Here is a 26,187-nt window from a genome sequence, read left to right on the forward strand (position 1 = left end):
AAAAAAAAAAAAAAAAAAAAGGAGAAGAAAAGAAAAAGGTCACTCTCAGGGCCAGGGAATGGAAGGATGGCTTGGTAAAGTACAAGCTTGAACTCCAGGAGAGTGATGAGGTCGTGGCCACCTGGGTTCAGACAAGAGGCCCTGATGGGGGCCTTCAACTGCTTTTGACCTTCCCTGCCCCTTGCCAGTCGGACCTCTTCCAGGATGATCTTTACCCTGACACAGCCGGGCCTGAGGCAGCCTTGGAGGCAGAGGAATGGGTGAGCGGGCAGGACGCTGAGCCCATCCTCATCTCTCTCCGGGAGGCCTATGTGCCCAGCAAGCAGCGGGACCTGAAGGTCAGCAGGCGCAATGTGTTATCCGACAGCCGGCCCACTGCGGCCCCAGGCCCCACCCGCCTGGGGGCCCCTGCCATGCCTGCTACCGTTGCTGACACCACCCCCAGCAGCAGCATTGCCGGAGCTGGGGTATGTGTCCCCAGCCAGGGGTGGTATTGGGGACCCCATGTGTCATCCAAGTGCACAGCATGTTCCAAATCTGCCCCATCTCTCCCCTATCCCTGCAGGAGGCTGGAAAGTTAGAGGAGGTGGTACAGGAGCTGCAGGCGCTGAGGGCACTGGTCAAGGTGCAGGGGGAGCGCATCAGCCGCCTGGAGTTGCAACTCGGCCGCCTGGAGAATGGGGATGCATAGGCCACCGCCTATGGACACAACCTCCACCTCCCCTCCTTCCTCTCAGTTTCTGCAGTGGGTCTTACTGGGCAGGCTGTTGAGTCTTCTGAGGCAGCTCTGGGGCCCCGTCACGCTCAACTTCCTTGGGGCTAGGCTAGAGCCACGCCTGGCTCACTTCATCACTGGGAGGGTTTTTGTACCAAGGCGAGCTTTCTTGTCCTCTGAGGGACTGGACCATCCCCCCACTCCTGCCTGCCTTCCATTCCCTCCCCAGAAGAGGTGGGTGGGATGGGCATTGTATTTTCATTACAAATAAAATAATCTTTCTAAAAGCCAGGGTTGGCCTACTGCTGCAATGGGGGACTGAGGAAGTAAGTCTGGATACCTCGGGACAGATGAAGGTACAGGACTTGGAGTTGAGAAAGGTCTAGGGGAGGCTGGGCAGGGTGTCTCACGCCTGTAATCCCAGCACTTGGGCAGCCAAGACAGGTGGACTGCCTGAGTTTACAGGTTCAAGACCAGCCTGAGCAAGATCAAGACCCCTCTCCAAAAAAAAAAAAAGCTGGCTTGGACAGCACCTGTGGCTCAAAGGAATGGGGCACCAGCACACAACTGCAAAAAAAAAAAAAATTGCCAGGCATTGTGGCAAGTGCCTTTATCCCAGCTACTTGGGAGGCTGAGGCAAAAGAATTACTGAAGCCCAAGAATTTGCCACTCTACTGAGGGTGACAGAATGAGACTGTCTCAAAAAAAAAAAAAGGTCTAGGGGCCACAGACAACCCCACAGTCACTGCTGCTCCAAGTTCCATCATGCAGGGAAACTGAGGCAGGCCCATGGACACATCCAAGGCTGTGTCCTGCTTTCAGCTGGGTGCCTGGTTTTTTTGGTAATGAGCCCCACAGCCCCAGTCTCATCCAGAGACCTATTAGGGCTTGGCATGTTTCAGGGTGGTTCTGAGAGGCCCAGGCCCTGTCTGGGGTCCTGCGGCATGGTGGAGTGGGTGGGGAGCTGCGGGCAGGAAGCGGAAGCATCGGGTCACCCCTAGCTGCAGTTGAGAGCTGAGAACTCACTTCTCATTCAACGTGACCAGAGCTAGAGGTGGGCACCAGCACTGAGGGGCTGCTGGACCGATGGTAAGTGCTGGAGGCCCTGGGTTCTTGGGGCAGGGACAGATTTGGGCTGGGATAACTAAGCTGGAACTGAGAAAGCAGCTGTTGGGGCCCTGGGGCAGAGATGAGACCCAGGATAAGCATGGGGCAGAGGCTGGATCTTCCTTACCTCAGAGCTCGGCTTTGGGGTATGACCCCTAGTGCCAGGCTTGGCCCCCAAGGTCCCTGGGATTGCCCATGTTTGCTCCTCTTGTGAAGGAAACTCAATGCCCCTGGAGCTGGGCAGAGCACCTCGTGGGGGGTAAGGCTGGGCTGCACCTCGGCAACCCTCCCCCCCACAACACCCCCACCTAGCTTGTTCCAACCGCAGACTTCCTCTGGCAGCTGCACCCGCCTCCCCGGCCCCTGGCCCTGTGCGCCTGAGGCCCTGAGGGACAGGGAGTAGAACGGAAACTGCAGCTGGGGCAGCCCCATGGCTTGGGGGAGGGAGGGAGGGGCCCCTCAGGGACCCCCATCGTGTGACCTGGCCAAGCAGATGAACAGTGGTCTCCGGGTTAGTTCAGAACCCTCCCTCCTGCACCTGGGGAGAGCCAGCCCTGACACCAGCCTGGGGGTCTGGCTTTCCCTCTGTCTCCCCTCACTCAAGCAGGCAGATTCAGGTGTTCAACCAGTATTTACTGAGCACCTACTCTGCCAGGTATCATTTTTTGGTGCTGGACCTGAAAAATCCTTGTCTTCTTGCAGCTTATTCAGGTGGGGATGTACAGTGTGCTAGGCAGGTGGGTTGCAGTGACAAACATCAGGTGGTAACTGAGGTCAGGTTAGACCTCACTTTGGGTGATGCCTGGACTAAAGTGAGGGGATGCACGTGGGGCCCTTGGGGTGGTACATTCCGGGCAGAGGGAACAGCCAGTGCAGAGGCTGCAGAGCAGCACGGGTAAGAGTGGGGGCTGATTTCAAGGGACCAGGGCCTGGCTGCCAAATAAGGACTTGGGCTTTTCTGCTTCACTGTCCCGTTTTGCCTATGAGGACCCACTCAGAGAAGAATGTCAAGTGCTCTTGGTCATGGGGCCTGCCCCCTACCAGCACCCACCCCAGGTGATGAGCCCCTGTCTATCTCCTGCAGGCTCTGCCCTGTGCACTAGGGCTTGGGACACTGCTGGCCCTGCCAGGGGCCCTGGGCTCTGGTGGTGGTGTGGAGGACAGCGTGGGCTCCAGCTCCATCACGGTTGTCCTGTTGCTGCTGCTGCTGTTGCTGCTGGCCACAGGCCTGGCACTGGCCTGGCGCCGTCTCAGCCGCGACTCAGGGGGCTACTATCACCCAGCCCGCCTGGGCGCTGCGTTGTGGGGCCGCACCTGCCGCCTGCTCTGGGCTAGCCCCCCAGGCCGCTGGCTTCGGGCCCGAACAGAGCTGGGGCCACCAGATGATGACCCAGAGCCACAGGAGGATGAGCAGGATATGGACGACGACTACATCTCAGATGGCGGCCTGCAGGCTGAGCCACAAGAAGGCCAGCAGCTGTGTGGAGAGGCACCCGGCCCAGAGCAGGTCTCAGTGCAGGCTGAGGAAGCACCTGACAGTGACATGGAGGCAGGCATGGATCTCAGCTCCCCAGGGCGGGCAGGCTCAGGGGGCAGTGCTGAGGCCCTTCTGAGTGACCTGCATGCCTTTTCTGGCAGTGCAGCCTGGGACGACAGCACCGGGGCAGCAGGGGGCCAGAGCCTCCATGTCACCGCACTATAGGGGCCAGTCTTGGTGTCTGATCTGGGTCACAGCCATTCACAGTCCCTCTGCTTCCCAAGCTACCATGGCTGGCCACAGCTTCCACCCGACATGGCATTTCCCAGACTGTCATTTCTCACCAGTCCCCAAATCTGTGCATCCCACCCCCTTCTAGGAAGGCCTCCCATCCTCACAGTCACTGAACAGTCATTTGAAATAAAGCCCTCCAGCCCTGTGGTCCTGTGCTCCTATAGTGACCCTTTCTTCCTGAGCAAGAGGTCCCCTTCCTGCTCCTGGCCACCAGGAGTCCAGCCAGAAAGCCAGGTCAGTGCCATGATTCAATCCTTTAATTTCCCGAGGGCACAGGTCAATTTGGGGCTGGAGGCAACAGAGCCCTCATGCCCACAGTCACCACCTGCAGCCCTCCATGCTCATGATTCAGGGGCATGGCCACCCCTGGCAAAGACACACACACTCACTCTCAACCCCCAGATCTCTGGGATTAGCCCAGTGTTCTACTGCCCTCACAGACTGCAGGGAAGGCCTCCATAGGCTGTCCTCATCTATTCTCCTAGCGTCCAGGGCGGCCGCGACCCTTCTTGGATTTCTTGGTCCCTGAGGGGGGACGGATAAGGAGGGGGGCAGTGCTTGAGGGTGGCGGTGGTGGCAGCAGTGGAGGAAGAGGTGGCTCTGTGGGTTCTGACAGGCTGGGTCGGAAGGCCTCAAATGGAGAGAACTTGAGGGGGCTGCGGGGAAAACCAAGGCAAAGTCAGAGCCTTTTGAGCCCTGCCAGGGCCTGCTGGCCCTAGATCAGTAAGGATAGACTTGCCATGTGCCTGGCTGCACAGGCTGTAGGGTCCACTGAGTCTCATCTAAGCAGTCCCAGCTATAGGTGTGCAAGGATAGAGGTCCCCATAGTAGATGAGGCCTGAAGCTGACACTGGTTAAGAGATTTGGCCAAGGCAGCCCAAAGCTAGACCTGGCCTCCTGCCCACTAGGGTCCCCATCCCAGCCACAAACTGTCCTGTGTCCCTCAGTACCTTACGGGAGTCCGGGGGCTGCTGTTGAGGCGCCTTGGGGAGCGCAGCTTAGGCTGGAAGGAGAAGCCCTCCTTAATGCTCTCCAGGACAGAGGGCGCCACATATGTGAAGCCCTGCAGGGAGAGGCAGGGCCAGGTGACACTCAAGTGTCCACCACTCTCTAACCACAACCCCTGCCCTGCTCCTGTAAGCCCCAAGCCCCCAGGCTCTCACCACAAAGGCCTGGTTGGCACTCTCACTGAGGGCCATGTCATCCGGACTGTCCACTGGTGTCTGCCGTGTGAAGCGGGTATCAAACTGGCTCACGTCCTCCTCTGACTGCTGTGGGCAAATCCAAGTGGGAAGCAGTCAGAGGGCATCGAAGATGTGGATCCTCTGTCATCAATGGGAACGCCACTCACCAGACAGGGCCTGAAAGGGGGGTCCACACGGCGGGCCAGAAGATCATCCCAATTCAGGTGCCGGAAGAAGGGGTGTTTCTGTAGATAGAGAATGCCCCAAACCTGCCAACAGTCTGCCCACCCTGCTTGGCTCCCTTAATACACTGCTGTGTCCTAGACCCTCCATACCCAGTCACCCTGGAGCCTCAGCCTTGTCCCTGGTGGTGTTCCCAGACCCACCTGCACATCAGCAGCATCCCCTGGACCACCCCCAATCCGTTGGCTGGGATTCCGCTTCAGAAACTGTGGAAACAGAGCAGAGGATGAAGGCCTGAGGGGGCATTTCTTGTGTCTCCTCATGTCCCTGGGCTGGCTGCGGTGGGATAAGGTGAGATGGAGGAGGGTACCTCTGTGTGTGGCCCCCACCTACTGATACCCTGAGTCAAGGCTTGGTCCAATGCTAGTTCCTGGTACTGACCCAAGATTTTTTTTTTTTTTTTGAGACAGAGTCTCACTTTGTCATCCTTAGTAGAGTGCCATAGCATCACAGCTCACAGCAATCTCAAACTCTTGGGCTTAAGCTATTCCCTTTCCTCAGCCTCCCAAGCAGCTGGGACTATAGGCACCCACCACAACACTGGCTATTTTTATTTTTTAGTTATAGTTGTCATTGTTGTTTGGCAGGCCCAGGCAGGATTCAAACCCACCAGCTCTGGTGTATGTGGCTGGTGCCCTAGCCACTGAGCTATAGGCACTGAGCATGACCCAAGATGTTTTATGAGATTCCAAATCTAGACTAAACACCTGGCCATCCCCCACTGCACCTCCAATGCAGGCCCCTCCAATGGTAGAGTAGCCAGCTCATCATCAAACCTCTGCTAATTAGCTCACAGGCTAGGAACTGGTCCTGGGGCAGGCTGGTCTGGATCAAAGCTGAGGCCTGGGCTTAGCATCTCAAAGCCCAAAGCAAGGGCTCTTTCACCCCTAAAGGCAAACTGTACAGGCTCGGCACCTGTGGCTCAAGTGGCTAAGGCGCCAGCCACATACACCTAAGGTGGCAGGTTCGAATCCCCAGCCCGGGCCCGCCAAACAACGATGGCTGCAACCAAAAAATGGCCGGGCGTCGTGGCGGGCGCCTGTAGTCCCAGCTACTTGGGAGGCTGAGGCAGGAGACTCGCTTGAGCCCAGGAGTTGGAGGTTGCTGTGAGCGTGATGCCATGGCACTCTACCCAGGGGGATAGCTTGAGGCTCCGTCTCAAAAAAAAAAAAAAAAAAAAGGCAAACTGTACAGATGGGGTGGTGCCAGCTTCCCCACAGCTGAGAGGCTCAGGCAAAGTGGTCGGTAGGGCCCAGGAGCAGAGATAGGGGGCCTGACCCAGGGCAGGAGAGAACCCTACCTTTTTGACAAGGTCCCGGGCATCTGGGGTGAGGTAGGGGGGCAGTGCCAGCTTCCCTTTGATTATTTTATCCATGGTTTTCTTCCGGTTCTCTGCAGTGAAGGGTGGCTGGAGGAGGCAGACGGTTAAGAGGAGCCTTGCAGGCCTCCAGCCACTCCTGCCCAGGAAGGGGTCTCCTCCCACCCCTACCCACCCTCCCCCCGGGGAGGCTGGACTTGCCGATCCAGTGAGCATGTCGTACATCAGGGCACCCAGGCTCCACCAGTCCACAGCCCGGTTGTGGCCACTGCGCATCAGGATCTCTGGGGCCCTGGGGGAACTTTCAATCAGTCTAGGCCCTCTTTGAGTGTCCTCCCAACCCCTAGGCCAGCGAGGTGTCACTTACATGTATTCAATGGTGCCACAGAAGGTGTGAGTGACAGCGCCTTCATGGATTGACTCCTTGCAGAGTCCAAAGTCCGTCAGTTTGATGTGGCCTGAGGGAAGAATTTTGCAGTTCAAGGCCCAGGCCCTATTCACAAGGCTACCCAGCCCCAGCCACAGACTGTGGTGATGTGTGAGGCCACATGTGCAGCACGCACCCTGGCTGCTGAGCATGATATTCTCGGGCTTGAGGTCTCGGTAGATGATGCCTTGAGAGTGGAGATGGCCCAGGGCCAGTGTGATCTCAGCCAGGTAGAAGCTGCAGAGACAGAACAGGGTGAAGGTGGGGGCAGGGCAGGGACCTGGCACCCCTCAGGAGAGTGGCAGGAATTATATCTACCAGGCTGTGTCTTCTAGAAAAATGCCCTCTCGCTCCAGATGCGTGAAGAGTTCACCACCTGCAACACAAACAGGTCAGCATCCATGTGCTGGGCCCAGACCCCTTTGCACTCTGTCTTGGTTTCTTCTTGGGGAAAGTGGAGCTCATAATTCCCACCCTACCTTCCTCACAGAGCTGCCGTGGGGATTCAATTCAGCAAACATCTATCGACGCCTACTCGGTACCTGGCCCTGTGCTGGATGAAGCTGGGGACAGGATGAAGAGACCCAGCCATTGCCCTCAGGACGCTCAGTTACTGGGGAGACAGACATGCACACAACTGCTCTAACATGCCACACAACAGCAGCTCCGAGAGCTTAACTCCTCACAAGGGAGCTGAGGGAGACAACAATGAATCCCAACATAAAGAGAACAGAAAGCAGGTGCAGTGGGGCTTTGAAGGGATGCTGACATGGAGGGGAGGGAATGCAGAGTGCAGAGGCAGAAGCTCACAGGCTCATCTGGTACATTCCAGGTAAGCAGGAAAAGCAGGCCTAGACCATTTCAGGGTGAGCAGGGAACAGCAGTCAAGGAGGTTAAGCTTAATCTGGGCAGTCACAGAGCCATGGGACTATGAGCAGAAGTGCTGAGAGGAGCCATGCTTTAGGAGGATGACCCTAGCAATTAGTGGAGGGGACAAAGCAGGTGAGCAAGTGACTGCAAGTCCAGTTAGGAGACTGCTGCCCACCCTCCTCCCTGTCCCTGAGACAGTGGAAGAGATAAGAGGACATTGCAGAGAGTAGACTAGGTGGATTTGGAACCTGACTGGATACAGGGCGCACAGGGGAGAGGAACAGGACATGCAGGGGGAAGAAATAGACACACCACCCGCTGGACTTCCACACAAACTCCCACCATTCCCATCCACCCACAACACAGGTGAAGGACACAGTAAGTGCTGGACAGATGTTTGCTGAATGAATGAATCAATGAAGGGACAGGTGGACAGACAGATGGACAGTAGGTTTACGGGAGTCCCCAGCCATTCTCCATAACCGATCTTCTCAGGACTTTCCCACGCTTCCTGTGCTGGCTCCCCACCCACACCTCTGGTTGGGCCCACACTCATACCACTAAGGCACTCAAGGATGAGGTAGAGTTTGCCACCAGTCTGAAAGGCATAGGCCAGTTCCACAATGAAGGGGTGCTTCACTGACTCTAGAATGTTCCGTTCAGCCCGTGTGTGTGCTGTGTCCTTGGCATTGCGCACAATTTTGGCCTGGAGATGCAGGAATCGGAAGTTGGGGCACCCAGAGCTACTTAGTCCCTCCAGCCATTTACCCTCTGCATCTCCTGCCCCTCCATTGTATTACTCTGTAATTCTGCTGCTGGTAGCAGTCATCCTTTTTAGGAACTGGTTTATCCTCTAACACAGGGTTTCTCAACTTCAATACTGCTGACACCTTTGCTGGGTGTGGTGGCTCATGCCTGTAATCCTAGCACTCTGGGAGGCCAAGTCGTGTGGATTGTTTGCACTCAGAAGTTCAAGACCAGTCTGAGCAAAAGTGAGAACCTGTCTCTAAAAAAATAGCCAGGCATTGTGGCAGGTGCCTACAGTTCCAGCTACTTAGGAGGCAGAGGCAAGAAGATCACTTGAGCCCAAGAGTTTGAGGTTGGTGTGAGCTATGATTCCATGGTACTCTATCCAAGGTGACAAAGTGAGATTCTATCTTTTAAAAAAAAAAATTGGGCGAGGTGGCTCAAGCCTGTAATCCCAGCACTAGGGAGGCTGAGACAGGTGGATTGCCTGAGCTCACTGGTTCCAGACCAGTCTGAGCAAGAGCAAGACGCTGTCTCAAAAAAACAGCCAGGCACTGTCATGGCACTTGTAGTCCCAGGTACTAGGGAGGCTGAGGCAAGAGAATCACTTGAGCCACAAGAGTTTGAGGATGCTGTGAGCTGTGATGCCACAACACTCTATCCAGGGTGACAAATTGAGACTCCGTCTCAAAAACAAAAAAAAATACTACTGACACTTTGGACGAGATAATTCTTTGTTGTAAGAGGGTCTTGTGCATTGTGGGATATCCAGCAGCATCCCTGGCCTCTACTGAATGCCAGTAGTACTCCCTTCTCTAGTCCTGACAATCAAAAATGTACCCAGGCATTATTAAATGTTCTTTGAGAGACAAAACTGCCCCATTTGGGAATTACTGCAAAACATGTATCACAATAGGTAATAAATTAGCAAATGCCAAAGACAGGTACTGTCTTTTCTGTTATGTTCACTCTTTCTTCCCAAAGCATGTTGGGAATGGCAGCCACTCAGGATTTTTGGCTGAACAAATGACTCACCTTCCTTAAAACTTTCATGGCATATATTTTGCCCAAGTTGGTACCTTGCACCTTTCGCACCTGGAACACCTGTAGGGCAGGGGAGACAGGATCAACTTCCCTCCCCACATCCTATCTTCATGAAGCCCCACCCTAATGCTCTATCATTGGGATTAAGAGGCTGAGGCCCCACCAGGGTGGGGCAGTCAAGATTTTAAGTCCAATTCAAGAGGATTTTCCCTACCCTTCTCTATTTTCCTAGGTTTGAATTTCATTAGAGGCTCTGCTGATTTACAAGTCTAATTTTTGTTTGTTTTGAGACCAAATCTCAACTCTGTCTTGCTCTGGGTAGAGTGTCATGGCATCATCATAGCTCAGAGCAACCTCAAACTCCTGGGTTCAAGCAATCCTCTTGTCCCAGCCTCCCTAGGAGCTGGGCTACAGGCACCGCCACAACACCTGGATGGTTTTTCTATTTTTAGTGGAGACGGGGTCTAGCTCTTGCTCAGGCTGGTCTCAAACTCCTGAGTTCAAGCAATCCACCTGCCTCAGCCTCCCAGAGTGCTAGGATTACAGGCGTGAGCCGTCCTGCCCAACCCTAATTCGCTTTGACAAAACTTTGCTACCTTTCCATAGCCTCCCTTGCCCAGTACACGCAGCAACTCAAAGCAATGGGGCCCGATGCGCTCAGGGCCCAGGTTCACGTTGGTCTCAGTCAGCTCCACCTCCTCATAACGTCCTACAGGCCTGTTGACACAAGAAGTTAATGAAAGCAAGGCTTCAGCGCTCCCCAAGTCCCTTTGCCCATTCCATTTCTCCCTCCCCCAACACGACCCTCACTCACTCCAAGCCAGCAGCCTTCAACTCGGCAAGGGGACACACGTCCTGTGAGAAACAGAGGAATAAGAGCCAAAGGAGGTGCCAAGATACCTTCCCCTCCCCGCCAGTTGGATGGACTTCTTGGCCCAGGAGAGGAGCGCTCAGGGATGGAAGCTGGCAGGGGACAGGCAAGGACTGGGGACATGAGGCGAAGACAGAAAAAAAAGAAGAACTAGGAGAAGGGGCTGGAGGCCTGGAAGAGAGGTCGGGGTGAGGTTGAGGTCAGATCTGGGGGCTTAACAGAGGCAGGAACTGAGAAGGATCGGAATCTGCAAGGATCGGAGCCCACTCGTGGTGAGGGCTGCCGCAGCTCCGGCATCAGCCAGGTGACAGCATCGGCTCCGATATCCCGTCTCGCGCGGCGCAGCACTCACCGCAGGGCTGAACTCTGGCTCGCCTTCACCCTCGCTGCCTTCCTCGGTCTCCAGGTCCAGATCAAACACTGCCGCCATGGCGGCGCCGGCCCCGCCGGCCCCTGGGCCAATACTGACAGTACCAGCCGGACTCTCACTGACAGTCTCAGCCCGTGTACACGTTTTTACTCTGCGACAGTGGCCGCGCGCTCCTATGACGCCTGACTTTGCTCCGCCTCCGGAAGGTCTCTTAGCTGGGTGAGGAGGAACACGGAGGGCGTCGCAGGGCCTCTCGGGAGTTGTAGTCCCAGACACAGGTGAGCCCAGCTTCCAGCCTGCGGAACCCCCCTTCAACTGAACCCTCTGTTTTCCCAACACCGCTACTTTAGCTCTGGGAAGAATTTCGGCATGTTTCTCTTTCTTTATTTATTTCTACAAGGTATTCTACTAGAAGAGAGAATCTGAGTTTGGATGCGGCAGAGTCGGGAGTGTGTGAATGTGAATGCAATCCCAAACCTGTGGGAGCCGGGCACTGCTGGGCTGGCTGGGTGACCAGAGGCAGGTCGCATTCCTCTTTTTTGGCTTCTGAAAAGGAGGCGGATCCATCAGGGAAAGCCTTAAAGTGTCTCTCGATCGAGGACCCCGCAGATCAGAACATTTGCTGGCTGACTAGCTCTCTGTTGCCAGGTACCCGTCCTAAAGGGTTTAGGGTGATTGATCCAACTGCAAATATGGGTTTTGCTGGAGTTTGCTCGCTTGCCAACTTAAGCACATTTAATAATTTAGCAGGTCGAGCTGCCAAACCTGGCTATATGAACTTTCAAGACACCCCTTAAGACTGAGGCTCTGAGGGCCAGGTGTGGTGGATCACGCCTATAGTCCTAGCGCTGTGGGAGGCCAAGGCAGATGGATTGCCTGAATTCAGAGGTTCGAGACCATCCTGAGCCAGAATGAGACAACCCCCCCCCCATCTCTACAAAAAACGCCGGGCTTTGTAGCAGGCGCCTGTAGTCCCACCTACTTGGGAGGCTAAGGGCAAGAGAATCGCTAAAAGAAGAAAACAAAACAAAACAAAACCTCAAACTAAGATGAGTGAAAGCCAGTTGAAAGCAAAATTCAATAAATAAATAAAACTTTGTTGTGGCTCTGTGCCTTTAGCTCAGTGGTTAGGGTACCGGTCACATATACCAAGACTGGCAGGTTTGAACCTGGCCCAGGCCTGCTAAACAACAATGACAACTGCTACACACACACACACACAAATAGCCAGTGTTGTGGCAGGTGCCTGTAGTCCCAGCTACTTGGGAGGGTGAGGCAAGAGAATCACATAAGCCCAAGAGTTTGATGTTGCTGTGAGCTGTGACGTTAGAGCACTCTGCAGAGGGCGGATACAGTGAGACTCTGTCTCAAAAAAACCCCAAAACTTTGTTGTAAGAATGAATAACCATGTCAGACTGGCTCTGTTGTTACAGAGTACAAGATTTTAAAGGACCACCAGAGACATCAATTAATTAAAGCCAATTTTAGGTTTTTTTTTTTTTCTAGGAGTTTTTATTAGGTTGGCCAACCGACTGTCCCTCTATGTGGATACAGAGGGAACAGCACAGGCATGAGAAGGGAAGGGTTTATATAGGTAAATTATCTATACTATCAGGGGACTACGTGCAGTCCAGTCAGCAAGCAAGCAACTGACTTTCATCATTGGTTACAGAAGCAAAAAGCATTACAGCACTTGCAGTTACAGCAGTCACAGATCACAAGTCTGGGTAAGAAAACAATTTTACTCCGAACAATGGGTCAGGCAATAATTGCAGTGCCACAATGGCAGCTACTCTTGTTCCTTAATTTTTATTTTAGCTACTTTACTTCTTTCAAGCAAGGGTAAGGGGTTTCGGGGGGTTTCCTATCCCACCTCACTGTCACCCAAGCTGGAATGCGGTGGCATAATCATAGTTCATTTGAACTTCTGGGCTCAAGATATGCTCCTGCCTCAGTCACATGTAGCTGGGACTACAGGCATGTGCCATACATGCAGTCTTGGTCTATGGCTTTAGATTAGGCCTGGATTCTTGTTGGTTAGGACTATGTAGGGGTAAATTTGGGCAGACCAGACCTTGGGGGTGTGAGTTCTGATTGCTGGAGGCTGTGTAGATGTGCATTCAGGTTACACAGGGGAGGCTGGGTATGAACTCAGATGGACAAAATTTAGGGGTCTTTAAGTAGGTTGAGGGTTATGTGGTTGGCTGAGGCACTCTGGTTATAATTCCACCAAAAGACCTAAGGAGATTGTCAGGTTGGGTCCTGATGTAGGTGTAGGGCAGGCCAGATGTCTGGACAGTGGGGTGATTTCCCCTTAGCTCCAGATGCTATAGGTATCCTCTACCTGCCTCTCCCTCCACCCTCCCTTACCTCTATCTGGCTGAGCCTGGGAAGAATTTTCCAATCAAGAGAACCTATCCCAGAATGCAGACACTTCACTAGTCCATAAGCCTTTATTTGGGTAGGAATGCTTTAGGAGCTGCTCATAGCTCCTGTGTGCACAGAGGCAGAGCTCTCAAAGCAGCCTTCCCTGAATTAGGGAGTGTAGCCTCTCCTCTGCCAATGCTAGTTAGTGTGCTAGAGACCAAAGCATTGAAGCTAGGAGAAGGCATGGCATGTGGCAGGGAGGTATTCACACATCTCAGGGCTACTTATGAATGAATGAGGGTGGTGAGGAGGGCAGGGAGGTATTCACACATCTCAGGGCTACTTATGAATGAATGAGGGTGGTGAGGAGGGCCTAGAAGCTGAGTGGGCGTATAAGACATAATCAAAACAGAAACCTAGATCTTGCATCATGTCCCATGACCACCCATCCACTGTGGTATGACCTTGAGGCAATCAGTTTTCCTCTCTGAGCCTGTTTCATCTGTAGAATGGGGACAACAGCATCTGACTAGAGAGGAGAGGGGAGATGATTACTGCTGACCACAGGTCACCTGCTTTTACTACTCAAGCCAAATGAGGCAGGTGGGACACTGATGAAAATTTTCAGCAGGGTCTAGAACTATTCTGGAACTTGGGTAAGAGAAGGACAGGGTCTTTAGTTTCCAGTTTTCCTGGGATTTGTCCAAGGCCAGGGGCCCAGCCAGGCTCTCCCCTCTGGTAGGCAGCAGGAAGAGAAACAGACCTAGAGAGATGGGCAGAGTGGCTGGGTTTTGGCCCACTTCCATCTGGGGAGGTAGAGGCAGTGCATGTATAGATGCTGTCACTTCTCCCAGGCTAGACTCCTGGTGAAGCTATGTGCTGGACTGGAGCCCCTAGCAGTCCCCCAATACTTGCTTTTGTGGTCTTGGCATCCAGGAACCCTTGGTGCCAAATGGACCTGCTGCTCTGGAACATATCTGAAGTGTCAGAGTGGGCCAGACTAGGGCTAGGGAAAGCACAAGGAGCAGAGGGCATCACAGCCCTTTCCTGGCACTGCACCCCTGCCTCCTGGCCCCAGTGTTATTTGAAGTGAGACAAGAAGTGGGCAACAGGGTAGTTGGGCCCATCAATGCCCAGGCCCTGGCAGAGGCCCAGCAGGCGGAGGCGGGCCTCAGCAGGGTTAGGCCCAGCACATGCCACGCTGCAGTAGGGTTCCTCATACTCTCTAGGCACCAGGGCCTCCTCTAGCATATTGAGACGCAGCAGGCCCTGGTCGTGCAGGGCCTGCAGGGTCTCACGGCTGGCAGTGGAAGTCAGGGCCTGCAGGTGCTGGGACACCAGGCACATGACACCTACCAGGTGGCCACGGGGACGTGGATGGGTGGGCAGGGCTGGCCGCAGGCCACAGGCCACCATAGCAGCAGCCAGCAGCAGATCCACACCATAGAGCTCCAGAATCCAGTCGCGCAGGTAGAAGCCGCCCATGCGGGGGTTGATCTCGATGAGCCGAGGCCCAGCCCCTGTCAGCTTGAGCTCCACGTTGAAGACCCCATCAAGCAGCCCACAGCCCAGGCAACAGCGGTAGGCTGCCTGCACCATCTGCGCCTCCTGCTCTGGTGCCAGCCCAGTAGGCATGCAGGCAGCTGTCTCAGTGAAGCCAGGCAGCCTTGTGGGGCCATTGTCAGAGACAAAGGCAGCCAGCAGCCGCCCACCAAACAACACCAGGTCCACATCGTGTTCAGTGCCCTCCACATATTCCATTAGAAGCATGGCATTGCCCCAGCCCAGCCCAATGCCTGGGTGGTCGGCCTCACCCTGCAAGTCTCGGGCGATCTTGGAAAAGTGTTCATGGCACTGTGGTGCATCCTCCACCAGCCTCACTCCCACTGCACCTGCCCCAAACTCCAGCTTCATGACACCTGGCAGGGGAACCTGGTGGACGGCCCTCTCCATGTCAGCTTCACTCTCCAGCGGGCAGCAGGCCACAGCATGAAGGGAGGGTGCAGGCCAGGGTGGGCCGTGGCAGTCTAACAGGTGCAGCTGGGTGCAGCTCTTTTGCTTGGCCAGGCGCATGGCAGCTGGGGGGTTGCAGGGCAGACCCAGCTCTTGGCAGAGCAGGGCTGTGAGCACCAGGCAGTCATCCCAATAAGAGAAACAGCCATCCAGCTGCAGGCCACGCGCCCGAACCAGCTCAGCCAACAGCCTTGCATTCTCCTCATCCCTCCGGTGCTCCGTCAAGTCGAAGTGGATGAAGGTCTGCACCAGCTGGGAAGCAAAGTGGTTGGGGTCTGACTCCACCAGGTGCAGCTGCAGAAACCACAGGAGGGCGGTGCTGAGTACTAGGAAGATAGGATGGGGTGTAGGATGCCCTTCTGGCCCTCCAGGGAGATGAGTTCACAAACATTAGGTGCTCAACAAATATTGCTGATGATCAATTGAATAAATAGAAGGTGCAGAGGTGGGACACCTAACCCAACCTGCGAGGGAGGGATGGCATCCCAGAGGAGGCAATGCTTAAGTTAAGAGCTGAGGAGAGTCACCCAGAAGAAAGAAGAGGTCGGGAACGACAGGCCTTTTCTCCCACCTGCAGAAGGTGGGTGGGTAGCACTGGAGGGCAGAGGGGCAGTTGAGAGAGGGTTCAGTGGTCACTTTTTTCACAGGCAGCATCACTGGCCAGGGCACTAGTAGAGAAACTGTGGTTTGACTGTCATTCACACCACGTGTTCTGACACTGGAAGCTGTCCTCAAAGCTTACTGCCCACTAGGGGAACACAAAAAACCTCTGGCACCCAAGGCAGGGACAGCCACTGAAGAGGGTTGCCGGGGGTGGGAGGGTGGCTGTCTGCACTGTAACACTTAGCATCAGGAGTGGAGTGTGTGAACATACTGTGCAAGGCAGGAAGCAAAGAGATGTGGAACGGCTGCAAGGTAGCATTCCAGAGGGCATGCTGCACTGTGGGAGTGGGGATCAGAGTCTACTGCAGAACATTAGAGCCAAGAGCCAGCCCATTAAGCCCTCGGCTTTATCTGTTCAATAGGAATAAGATTATCTACCCGCCAGGATCTCTCCAGGTTCTGTAACGTGAAGCTACTGCTGTGAACTCAGATTCAGGACCTATAAACTGCTCCCCAGCACCCTCGGAGGACCCTGGGTGCTGACTGGAGGAATTCAATCTCAAAGGGCTCGCCCTTTCCCCGGGACAGAGCCAAACTCCTTTAGCCTGGCATTCAAGGCTCCAGCTCTAGCACTAACAGCGACCCTCAACTCCCCCCACCCCCGACCCGGCCCATCTTCTCCGGGTCCCACTTTCCTTCTTTCCTTGGAGGGTTCCACACCCTCTCAAAGGGCCTTTCACACCTGGTGGGGCAAAACTAGAATAACCCAGGATGTTGTTGGGCCGGTCCCTACGCCTGGGATATGGCTCGCCCCGCCTAGACGCCCCGCCCATACCGCTGCTTGCCCCGCCCCTACGTCCTGCTTCCACCTTGCGGGCCGGGACTTGGGGCCCCGCCCACCTTGAGCCCGTAGTCGCGCGCCGCCTCCCACACGAACTTTTTGCTGACTCCGCCTGCGCCGATCACCAACAGCTGCTTGCCCTCCATGAGGTAGCGCGCCGAGCGCCGGAGCATGGTCTCCACCAGCGGCGCGGCTGCTGCATCGTCAGCCGCCGGTCCCAGGCGTCCCGCGGCCCACAGCCCCTCGAGCGCGCTGCACGCCTCCAAGCACAGGCCGCTGTTCAGCTCCAGGGCCACGGGAGTCAGGGCGCGGCCGGCGACTGTCAGCGCGAAGTCCACGCCTGGGCCGGGCGGGGGACGCTGGCTCAGCGTGGACGGCCCTTGGCTCTCGACCCAGGCGCCCACCACAGCCTGCACTCACCAAGGAAGTCAGTGCGAGCCCAGCGCCCGCCTCGCTGCTCGGCACTCAGGCCAGCCTCCAGGGCCAGCACGGCGGCCAGCGCGTCTTCGGCCGCCGCCTTGACGCGCTGCCTCAAGACCGCCACCTGCGCTGCCTCGCCTAGGCCGCACTGGGCCAGCGCCACCTCCAATGTCCTCGGCAGGGAGTTCTGGTGTCGCAGTGGCCTGTCCCCGCGGCCCACACTGCACACCACCTGGGCAGGGAGTAGCTCAGGTGGCTGGCCCAGGAGGAGCCTCCCCCCACATGCACACCTCTCCTTGTGCCAAGATCCAGGCCAGACCCCTCACTGTACGCTCAAGAAGCTCCATCCTTCAATATGTTTTTTTTGTTTTTTTGTTTGAGACAGGGACTTACTCTGTCACCCTGAATAGAGTGCTGTGACATCATCATAATTCACAGCAACCTCAACCTCTTGGTCTAAAGCAGTCCTCCTGCCTCAGTCTCCTGAATAGCTGGGACTACAGGCACCCGCCACTAAACCAGGGTAGTTTTTTTGTTTGAGACAGACTCTCATGTCACCCTTGGTAGCCTGTCGTGGCATAACAGCTCACAGCAACTTCAAACTCTTGGGCTTAAGCATTCTCTTGCTCGAGCTTCCCAAGTAGCTGGGACTACAGGCACACGCCACAACACCCAGCTTTTTTTTTTTTTTTTTGGTAGTTATTATTTGGCAGGCCTGGCCTGGATCAAACCCGCCAGCCCCAGTGTATGTGCCCTGCACCCTAGCCGCCAAGCCAGTTTTTTTGTTTGTTTGTTTGTTTGTTTTGTTTTTGAGGCAGAGTCTCACTATGTCACTCTGGGTAGAGTGCTCTGTCACAGCAACCCCCCAAGCTTAAGCGACTCTCCTGCTTCAGCCTTCCAAACAGCTAGGAACACAGGCGCCTGCCACAGTGCCCTGCTATTTTTTATTGTTGTTGCAGTTGTCATTGTTCAGCTGGCCAGGGCTGGGTTCAAATGGGCCAGCTGGGTGTATGTGGCCAGAGTCCTACCCACTGAGCTATGGGTGCTGCCAAGTTTTATATGTGTATATATATATATATATATTTTTTTTTTTTTTTTTTTTTTTTTTTTAGACAGAGTCTCACTTTCTTGCCCCCGGTAGAGTGCTATGGCGTCATAGCTCACAGCAACCTCAAACTCTTGGGCCCAAGCGATTCTCTTGCCTCAGCCTCCCAAGTAGCTGGGACTAGAGACGCCTACCACAGCTCCCAGCTAATTTCTTGTTGCAGTTGTCATTGTTGCCTAGTCGCCCCAGGCTGGGTTCAAACCCACCAGCTTGGGGGTATGTGGCCAGCACCCTACCCACTGAGGTATGGGCACTGTCTGTTTTTTTATATTTTTAATAGAGACAGGGTCTCACTCTTGCTCAGGCTGATCTTGAATTCCTCAGCTCAAGTGATCTACCCATTTCTGCCTCCCAGAGTGCTAGGATTATAGGTGTGAGCTGTTCTGCCCAGCCTCTTCGGTGTGTCTTAAGCTGCACAAATCATCCTACCCTACCACAGCTGATGCATTCCCCAGACTCCTTCAGGGGTTCTATCCAGGCTTCCAGACATCTGGGGGTCCTGCTCCTGAAGGGCTCTAAGCAGGCTTGCTTCTAGCCCGGCCCCCTACTAGCCAGAGACCTAGCATCTCCACTGCATGTTTCTCCCCTACTCCACTGAGCTCCCCCACAGCAGGGTTGAATCCTTGCTCCCTGGTTGGCTCAGAGCTGGGTCCTTAGAAGGGTCCTTAAACCTTCTTGAGCTCCTAGCTAATAGTCCCCTCTTAAAGGGCTCCAGATGCTTGATATTTATCAAGAACCCTGGGGCAAGGCTGGGTGCAGTGGCTCATGCCTATAATCCTAGCACTCTGGGAGACCAAGCCAGGTGGATTGCTTGAGTTCAGGAATTCAGGATCAGCCTGAGCAAGAGTAAAGATCCTGTCTTTAAAAAAATAGCCAGGGGCAGTGCCTGTGGCTCAAAAGGGTAGGGCTCTGGCCCCATATGCCAGAGGTAGTAGGTTCAAACCCAGCCCCAGCCCTCCCCCCCAAAATAGCCAGGCGTTGTGGCAGGTGCCTTTAGTCCCAGCTACTCAGGAGGTTGAGGCAAGAGGATCACTTGAACCCAAGAGTTTGAGGTTGCTGTGAGCTATGACACCATAGCACTCTACCAAGGGTGACAAAATAAAACTCAAAAAACAAAACAAAAATAGGGCAGCCTCTTCTGTGGGAAGAAGCTCCTTAGAAGGAAAATTCAGCCCCAGGCCCTGTGAACCAATGGCATGGGGCTGAGTACAGGCCCTGGTACCTAAGCAAGGGCTTCTGATTTGGAAGGGGTTCTGGAAGGGTTAAAAGAGATAGAAGAAATGTCAGACCCAGGAGTCCCTCCAGAGGCAACAAAGATCCCCTCAAAGATTTCATCTCCACTGCCCAGAGACTGCCAAGGGGCTCTTGTCAGATCAGTGGGCCTGGGTGTGGTGGGCAGGGTTATGACCTGGACCTGGATCACGCTTACCTTGCTTAGCAGGGGTCTGTCGCCCTGTGTCCGACACACCACGGCACAGATACGCACAGCCATCTCAGGCCCAGGTAAGAGGCTGCCTGGGGGATGATGGAGAGGTCAAAGCTCAGCATAGAGAAAGCAGGAGGCCAAACACAGCTCCCTCCCCTGGCCACCCTAGATGGCTCTCACCTGGGAAGGGCAGCTGGGCAGGTGGGCACACAGCCTCTACCAGGATGCTCTCTTCCTCCTCCAGCTGCTCCAGCAATGCCAACACAGTGTCCACCACTGCTCCCGGCTCCACCCGCTGGTGCAGATGCAATGCCTGCCGCCCCCGCCAGCGCCAGCCACTGGGCTTCACAGCCACCTGCAGCAGGGAAGAGAAAGGGACATTCTAGACACCACCCCATGTACCTGCAGGATGGGTTGCTCACACCACAAGAGGCAAGGAGTAAACTGAGGTAAGACAGCAGGGGGTTGCCCTAGAGATGGGGCTTCAGGTCTGAAGTGGGGCTAAAAGGTAGGGGCAGAGCCCCAGCAGGACTTGGTAACTATGCCCAGGTCCCATCCTGCTAGCGTCCTGCTGGCAGGACCCCATTACCTGCAGGATATCACCCAGGGCCTCAGAGTGCAGAAAGGCCCCTACTTCCTCTTTCACCAGTGTTTCCTGGCCCTCTTTGCCACTCAGCTCCACCAATCGTAGGCCTGGGCTGGTGTCCCCTTCCTGCAGCAGCCCCAGCGGCTTGTAGGTAAAAGCCAGGGTAGCTGGCACTGTCACACTGCCCTGTTGGGCCAACAACTGCCTGGTCAGCAGCCGGTCCTCCAGCAGCCGGGCCAGCTCGGCCGAAGCTCCTGTGGGGCAGGTCAGGTCACGGGCAAGTTCTGCAGCCTCCCTGCCCCGGCCAGGCCCCTGTCCCATGCCTGCCAGAAAGTAGGTTGCACGGCGTGGAGGGACAAACTCATCTAGGAACGTCAGACCCCCTGGGTGGAAGCTCACAGCCTTGGAGACCAGCAGGGCTGCCTCACCCGGCTGCCCGGGTGCTGGCACCTTCATCAGCCACGCAGGGGACAAGCAAAGGAGCATATTTCCTGTGGGCAGAGAGAGGCAGGTGGCTGGTCAGGGGAGGCTTAATGTCCCCATGCCCTCCACCTCCAGCTTGGGCCCCTGGGTAATAGGGGGCAGCTGCTCCCGGAAACCCACCCCCACTCAGAGTATGGCAGCTGGTCCAAAGGAATGTTGCCAGGGTTGGCGGGTATTTTGGGATGTGGCTGAGCTAGGGCAGGAAGGGTTGCCCTTTCTGCATGAGGGGGTGGGGGAACTTGGGCACAGACTCACCCGGGCTCTGGACCCCACCTTCCAGCAGCACGGACAGAAAAGTGCTTGGGGATCCCAGAATGCACAAGGTCACCTCTGCTCCAGGACAGCCTCAGGAAAAGAGAACATTGCCAAGCTCACCAGGGGCTCCTGTTGCTGTATTTCTGCTCACTTTCCCCCACTTCCAAGCCCCTACCCTCACCCTTGGGACTCTGGGTCCTCCTGGGAATCAGAGGGGAAGCATAAAGAAGACAGGGAGGTGGATGGGGAATGGGAGCTGTCCACCTGTCCTGTCTTCTGAGGCTGGTCCCTTCTCTCTGTAGCTGGCTGGGTAGCCTAGGACCTGGATTCTAACCTGAGCTCTGACTTTCTGTGAGACCTTGGAGAAGTCACTGTTTCTCTAAGCCACAGTTTCCCAGTCTGTACAATGGGACCAAATCTATGATTCTCAAGAAGTTTAACTCATCAGCTGTGGCCACCTGATTTAAAACAGGGGGAGAATCTTGGAGTCCCAACTGCAAGCTGCGTCCATGGCAGCTCCCAAGATACTTCTTTAGAAGCTTTGGTGCCACAGAACCCAGTTCATAAGTCCCAGAGCTGGATCTTCATGGGGAGGAGGTAGAGGAGAGTGGGGAGCACCAACCCTTGACCTTCCTGGTGCCAGATGCCCTGCAAAAAAACATCTGCCTGCATGGGCTGCCTGTCATTGCTTCAGACCAAACCAGAGCCTAGGGAAAGGGGTTGACCTTGACCAGGGTGGGGAAGCAAACCAAGCTGAGGACCCCTCTCTGTCCCCAGGATGCCCCCCTCCATGGAGCCCCCACGCACCTGTGCGGGGCACCTGGCTGCGGTCCTGGGTCTCTGGAAGGCCAGCTTGCTGCAGACAGCTCTGCAGGAGGTGGTAGTAGTAGGCAGTCCAGGCCCGGGCCTTGGCCCCTTCGGGGGCACCCTTGCAGTCCAGGCCCACGTCCTGGTGCCAGGAGCCAGGGAAGCAGCCAGTGGGTGGCAGGCCAGAGCCTCTTCCCCATAGGTCCTCTTCCTCCAGGTCCTTGGACCCCAGAGGATAGTTCCACTTGGGATTCAGTGGATCCAGGGAGAGCTGAGGGGGCAGAAGTGGTGGGTCTTGGGCAGGATGTGCAAGGGGACACTTGAAGTCACTCAAAGGTGTAAAGCCCCCATTCTCCCAATCTGGATTAATTTCAGGGCACATGCCATCCAAAGGACAAGAGGAAGGAGTTGGGCTGGGAGATGAAGGCTTGTCCCTGGGAACATGTAAGTGGGCATGTTTTGTAGACTGTTTTATGTGGTGCCTCCCTCAGGGAGCAGGAAGTAGTGTCCTGTTGGCTGGACCACTCACCCCCTATCCCACCTGGGGTCCAGCTTAGTTTGGTTCATAGGGACAGAGTTTGTCTTGCTCATCAAAACAACCCTAGCACCTGGCACAGTTGCTGCTCAATAAAGGTTTGTTGACTGAAGAATAGATGGATGAATTAACCCAGCAATCACTCTTGGGTTGCTCATTTTCCCCCTAGGCCTCAGTGACCCAATTGTCAGCATGGATTTGCTAATATCTACACAGGTAGATGTTTCACTGTCATCCCCAAGCGGGCTTGGAGACCTTCTGTGCACCCAGCCTGTGCCAGTGCCTGCCTTCTCAAGTGTTTTGAGTCATAGACATGCTTTCTCTGGGTGAAATCTACCACACCTCTCCCTCCTTGAGGCCTGCTCACTCCTACAGGGACTGCTGGGAGGCTCAGTGAACTGATTCTGATTCTTTGTGGCCCCCTGATTTGGACAGGACTGGCAGCTGGTCCTGGCCTCCAGGGGACAGTCTCAGACACCTTGAGCAAGTCATAATGTCTCTCTGGGCCTCATGGTTGCCTGGTGCCTGCCCTGTCCCATCATCCCAGGAGTGCTGATGAGGCTTGGACTAAGAGAAACACTTGATCTTTGGAAGACAGCATGCTGTGTCTGGGATAGCGGAGCACTGAACTTCAGACCTGGACTTGAATCCCACGTCACCAGGGCCAAACTCTGTGTCTTTGTGCCCTCTCCTAGAAGGTGGCTTCCTGGGGGCACAGGAAGGGCGCAGATTCCCTGCTATGACGGCAAATCTGGAATGGTGCTCGGCACATGGTAGGCACTCAGTAAAGGTTGTGGAATGTATGAATGTCAAAGGGGCCTAGTCACTGCCACCACCCAGGGCTGATGGGAAGAGGTGAAGTGTCTGGTGCACAGTGGCTGTTTCTCTGGTGGCATCGGGTGTGAGGGCTGCAGGGGGGCTGGCTATGATTCTGAGCTGTCTGCACAGAGCAACCTCTGGGTTAGACCTCTGGGTGATAATCACTGCCCTCTGGGCCCTCCCTCTGTCCAGAAACATGCATGGGTCTTTGGTTGGGTGCCCATAGTTCAGTGGTTAGAGCAACAGCCCATGCACTGGGGGTGGCAGGTTCCAACCCAGCCTGGGGCTGCTAAAAAAAAACAAAAAAAACCCCCAGAAACATGAGTCTTTGGGAGGCACAGACACAGGAGACTCACCATCTCAGGGGTGGAGAGGCTGAGAGACAGACAGCAGCGACAGGGACAGAAAGACAAAGGAGGGAGTCACCTTCCTGCCCCTAAGACATTGAGGGCAGAGAGGCCATGGCCACTGCCACCTTGCCTCTGTCCTGTTCCCTGCCAGGAGGTGTCAAAGCTGCCCCACCCCCACCCCAAGAAGAAGCGGGATTTCTGCCACTCAGACCCCATGAGTCCTTCCCCCAGCAGCACTTCCCAGGACTGCCCGGCTGCGCTGGGGGTCAGCCCTTCTAGCAGGAGGAAATCCCCGGGGCCCGGTTGGTGGCGGCATAGCGTCCAGGGTCCTGCTACTGGACCAAGACTCTCTGAATCCCCGTCCCCGCGGCCCCGGCCGCTCCCCTCCCTGGCTCTCCCCAGGGCGGGGATCGGAGCCGGGGCTACCTGGAGGCGGCTCGGCTGGGCTCGGTGGCAGACGCGGAGCGTAGGGACTCGGTGGTGGCGGTGGCTGCAGAGCCGGGCTCTGGCGGCGCCTGCTTTATATAGACGCGCCAGGCGGGGCGGTCGAAGACCGGGGACCGATGGGGGACCCGCCCCGCCCCTCCCGCCAAAGTGTCCCAGACCTGGGGGGGGATGGGGCTGGGACTCGGACCCAGCCAGAGGCTGCACTCAGCGGCCAGGGAAAGCTAGTGCCAGCGACGGACAGGCATCTTCAGAGACACAGACTAAGTGTTGACAAAGGGTCAGGTGCAAACGGACAGGGTCTGTCAGAGGATCACGGACACAGAGCTGTGGCAAAGAAAATAAGAGACCCGGGCAGCGCCTGTGGCTCAGTGAGTAGGGTGCTGGTCCTATATACCGAGGGTGGTGGGTTCAAACCCGCTCCGGCCAAACTGTAACAAAAATAGCCTGGCGCTGGTTGGGGCAGGCGCCTGTAGTCCCAGCTACTCTGGAGGCTGAGGCAGGAGAATCGCCTAAGCCCAGAAATTGGAAGTTGCTGTGATCTGTGAAGCCATGGCACTCTACTGAGGGCAACAAAGTGAAAGCCTGTCTCTGAAAAAAAAGAAAAGAAAAGGAAAGAAGAGACTCCTAATGGAGAAGAGACAGGAAGAGCAGAGAAGGGGAGGGGAGCATGGGCGCAGCCAGAGACTGGTATCAGGGCCACCGATGGGCTGGGTAACTGGGAGAGCAGGATGGGGCCCCCCAACCCTACACACTCAGGCTAGGTGCTGTGTCCCAGCCAGGAGCATTATGCCCTATTGCACACTCTCCAGGGTGTCTGGATATCTGTGGAGTCCCTGCCTCACTTCTGGCCTGTGGGTCTGCACATGGGGAGGGGATGTCTGAGACCCACTATGCCTATCAACAACCAGGCCAACTGCACATATGATCTCCCCAGGACACCTAAACACCCACAGAAGCACATCCCAAGGGACCTGGCTCACAGCCACAAACTCAATCCCAGAAATTCATACCCTCCCTAGAGTGTATCACATCAGTGGGGAAAACTGGGCACCTCCCCTCTCTGATCTGAAGCTCCTTTCCTCCTGCTTGAGATAGGGCTTGTTCCTTTCCCACAAGCCTGTGCTGTGGGTTAGCCCAGGATGCTGTACCTGGCACAGGTAGTCTGTTGTCACCATTTCTCCACCTCTCAGTCCACACAGACACCCTCCTTGTCCTGGAGTTGGAGATGCTTCCTGCCCTGCTGGCCTTGAGAGCACCCTGGCCTAGAGGAGAGCTCTGAGGAGGGGCTGATGGCACTTGTGGGGAAGAGGTGGCAGCTTTTGGATCCTTTCTGCAACTATGGACAGAATAGTCTATAAGGATCCACCCCGTCTACCATGGGCGGGGTTCAGAGGGGAAGTGACCTATCCAGGGTCCTTCAGCCCACATTCTCCACACAGCCTCCAAGTCCACATAGAGCTATCCCTGCCAGGGCTCCTAGAATGAAGCACTGACACCAGAGAAGATCCACTTCCTTGCTGCATGGGTGGCCTGAGCTCTTATGTGATCCCACTGTGGGGGCAGGGTGGGCATGACTGTCACCCAAAAAGTATAAGCTTTGTTTGACATTTAATGAGCTATGCAGCCTCTGAGGACTCAGTTTTCTCTTATTTATTTATTTTTGAGACAGAGTCTCACTTTGTCACCCTCGGTAGAGTGCCATGGCCTCACAGCTCACAGCAACCTCAGACTCTTGGGCTAAAGTGATTCTCTTGCCTCAGCCTCCCAAGAAGCTGGGACTACAGGCACCCAGCACAACACCCAACTATTTTTAGAGACGGAGGTCTCTCTCTTGCTCAGGCTGGTCTTGAACCCATGAGATCAGGCAATCCACCCACCTTGGCCTCCCAGAGTGCTAGGATTACAGGTGTGAACCACCTGTCCCAGCTTATTCATTTATTTTTGAGACAGAGTCTCAAGAAACTGGGAATGAACTAGAAGAAAGAAATCCATGAGTTCTTTCTCATTTAACTTGGGGGTGAATTAGACTTATTTCATTTTTTTTTCTTAAAGCTTACAGTCTGGAAATTTGCCAGGAGATAACTGGCATTTTTCCATTATAGCCTAGGCCTGACACCTTTTTGTCTAAGCCAAGGCCTGCTAAGCCTATCAGGACTACAGGTGCCCATCACAACACCCAGCTATTTTTTAGAGACGAGGGTCTCACCCTGGCTCAGGCTGGTCTCGAACTTCTAAGCTCAAGCGATCTACTTGCCTCAGCCTCCCAGAGTGCTAGGATTATAGCCATGAGCCACCACACCCACACTTTTCTCATCTTAATTTTTTAATTAATTAATTAATTTCTTTTTAGATAGAGTTTCACTTGGTCACCCTTGGTAGAGTGCAGTGGCAACCTCAAACTCTTGGATTCAAGTGATCCTCTTGTCTCAGTCTCCCAAGTAGCTGGGACTACAGGCACCCGCC

At 55.2% G+C, this 26,187-nt stretch overlaps 4 protein-coding genes across 11 annotated transcripts in view; 2 read left to right on the top strand and 2 right to left on the bottom strand.

Moving 5' to 3' along the window:
• CORO1B (coronin 1B) overlaps positions 1 to 1,006 on the top strand; it is a 6,190-nt gene extending 5,184 nt beyond the window's left edge. For all 3 annotated transcript variants that reach the window (XM_012810483.2, XM_023518283.1, XM_012810484.2), the window contains exons 10-11: positions 189 to 467; positions 566 to 1,006. In XM_012810483.2, the coding sequence (XP_012665937.1) occupies positions 189 to 467; positions 566 to 691 (405 nt within the window). In that variant the 3' untranslated portion in view covers positions 692 to 1,006. The remainder of the gene's footprint in view (positions 1 to 188; positions 468 to 565) is intronic.
• A 737-nt stretch (positions 1,007 to 1,743) lies between these two features.
• Positions 1,744 to 3,743, top strand: PTPRCAP (protein tyrosine phosphatase, receptor type C associated protein). The gene is made up of 2 exons (XM_012810485.2): positions 1,744 to 1,804; positions 2,907 to 3,743. The coding sequence occupies exons 1-2, from the start codon at positions 1,802 to 1,804 to the stop codon at positions 3,522 to 3,524; spliced, it is 621 nt and encodes a 206-aa protein (XP_012665939.1). The 5' UTR covers positions 1,744 to 1,801; the 3' UTR covers positions 3,525 to 3,743.
• A 92-nt stretch (positions 3,744 to 3,835) lies between these two features.
• Positions 3,836 to 10,819, bottom strand: RPS6KB2 (ribosomal protein S6 kinase B2). 6 transcript variants are annotated; one of them, XM_003798319.3, is made up of 15 exons: positions 10,650 to 10,819; positions 10,241 to 10,281; positions 10,023 to 10,143; positions 9,418 to 9,486; positions 8,194 to 8,341; positions 7,084 to 7,141; positions 6,902 to 7,002; positions 6,706 to 6,796; positions 6,540 to 6,630; positions 6,321 to 6,428; positions 5,164 to 5,226; positions 4,945 to 5,022; positions 4,757 to 4,864; positions 4,544 to 4,656; positions 3,968 to 4,249 (listed from the first exon to the last, which is right to left on the bottom strand). In XM_003798319.3, exons 1-15 carry the CDS (start codon positions 10,725 to 10,727, stop codon positions 4,075 to 4,077), a joined length of 1,443 nt encoding a protein of 480 aa, XP_003798367.1. In that variant the 5' UTR covers positions 10,728 to 10,819; the 3' UTR covers positions 3,968 to 4,074. The 6 variants fall into 6 exon arrangements, with proteins under 6 accessions (XP_023374053.1, XP_023374052.1, XP_003798367.1 ...); XM_023518285.1 differs by having other exon boundaries at positions 3,836 to 4,118; positions 4,549 to 4,596; positions 6,321 to 6,630; XM_023518284.1 differs by having other exon boundaries at positions 3,836 to 4,118; positions 4,549 to 4,656; positions 6,321 to 6,630.
• Positions 10,820 to 13,672: 2,853 nt separating this feature from the next.
• CARNS1 (carnosine synthase 1) lies at positions 13,673 to 20,826 on the bottom strand. Its single transcript, XM_012810476.2, has 7 exons — positions 20,767 to 20,826; positions 20,032 to 20,519; positions 19,623 to 19,797; positions 19,446 to 19,531; positions 16,912 to 17,143; positions 16,551 to 16,831; positions 13,673 to 15,341 (listed from the first exon to the last, which is right to left on the bottom strand). The coding sequence occupies exons 2-7, from the start codon at positions 20,512 to 20,514 to the stop codon at positions 14,115 to 14,117; spliced, it is 2,484 nt and encodes an 827-aa protein (XP_012665930.1). The 5' UTR covers positions 20,515 to 20,519; positions 20,767 to 20,826; the 3' UTR covers positions 13,673 to 14,114.
• Between the last annotated feature and the right edge of the window lie 5,361 nt (positions 20,827 to 26,187).

This window comes from Otolemur garnettii, unplaced genomic scaffold, assembly GCF_000181295.1.
Source record: "Otolemur garnettii isolate 467f Iridium unplaced genomic scaffold, OtoGar3 scaffold00134, whole genome shotgun sequence".
NCBI lineage: Eukaryota > Metazoa > Chordata > Mammalia > Primates > Galagidae > Otolemur > Otolemur garnettii.

Bases quoted from the DNA above. Each gene is read 5' to 3' on its own strand.
- CARNS1 (XM_012810476.2), bottom strand. From the start codon at position 20,514: ATGCTCCTTTGCTTGTCCCCTGCGTGGCTGATGAAGGTGCCAGCACCC. The intron at 19,798-20,031 runs GTAATGGGGTCC...TCCCTGCTGCAG, and splicing joins CCCTGGGTGATATCCTGCAG to GTGGCTGTGAAGCCCAGTGG. The intron at 15,342-16,550 runs GTGGGCGGGGCC...TGGTTTCTGCAG, and splicing joins CGCGCGACTACGGGCTCAAG to CTGCACCTGGTGGAGTCAGA.
- RPS6KB2 (XM_012810486.2), bottom strand. From the start codon at position 10,727: ATGGCGGCAGTGTTTGATCTGGACCTGGAGACCGAGGAAGGCAGCGAG. The intron at 9,487-10,022 runs GTAGCAAAGTTT...CCTGCCCTACAG, and splicing joins GCAAGGGAGGCTATGGAAAG to GTGTTCCAGGTGCGAAAGGT. The intron at 8,342-9,417 runs GTGAGTCATTTG...CTGCATCTCCAG, and splicing joins CCATGAAAGTTTTAAGGAAG to GCCAAAATTGTGCGCAATGC.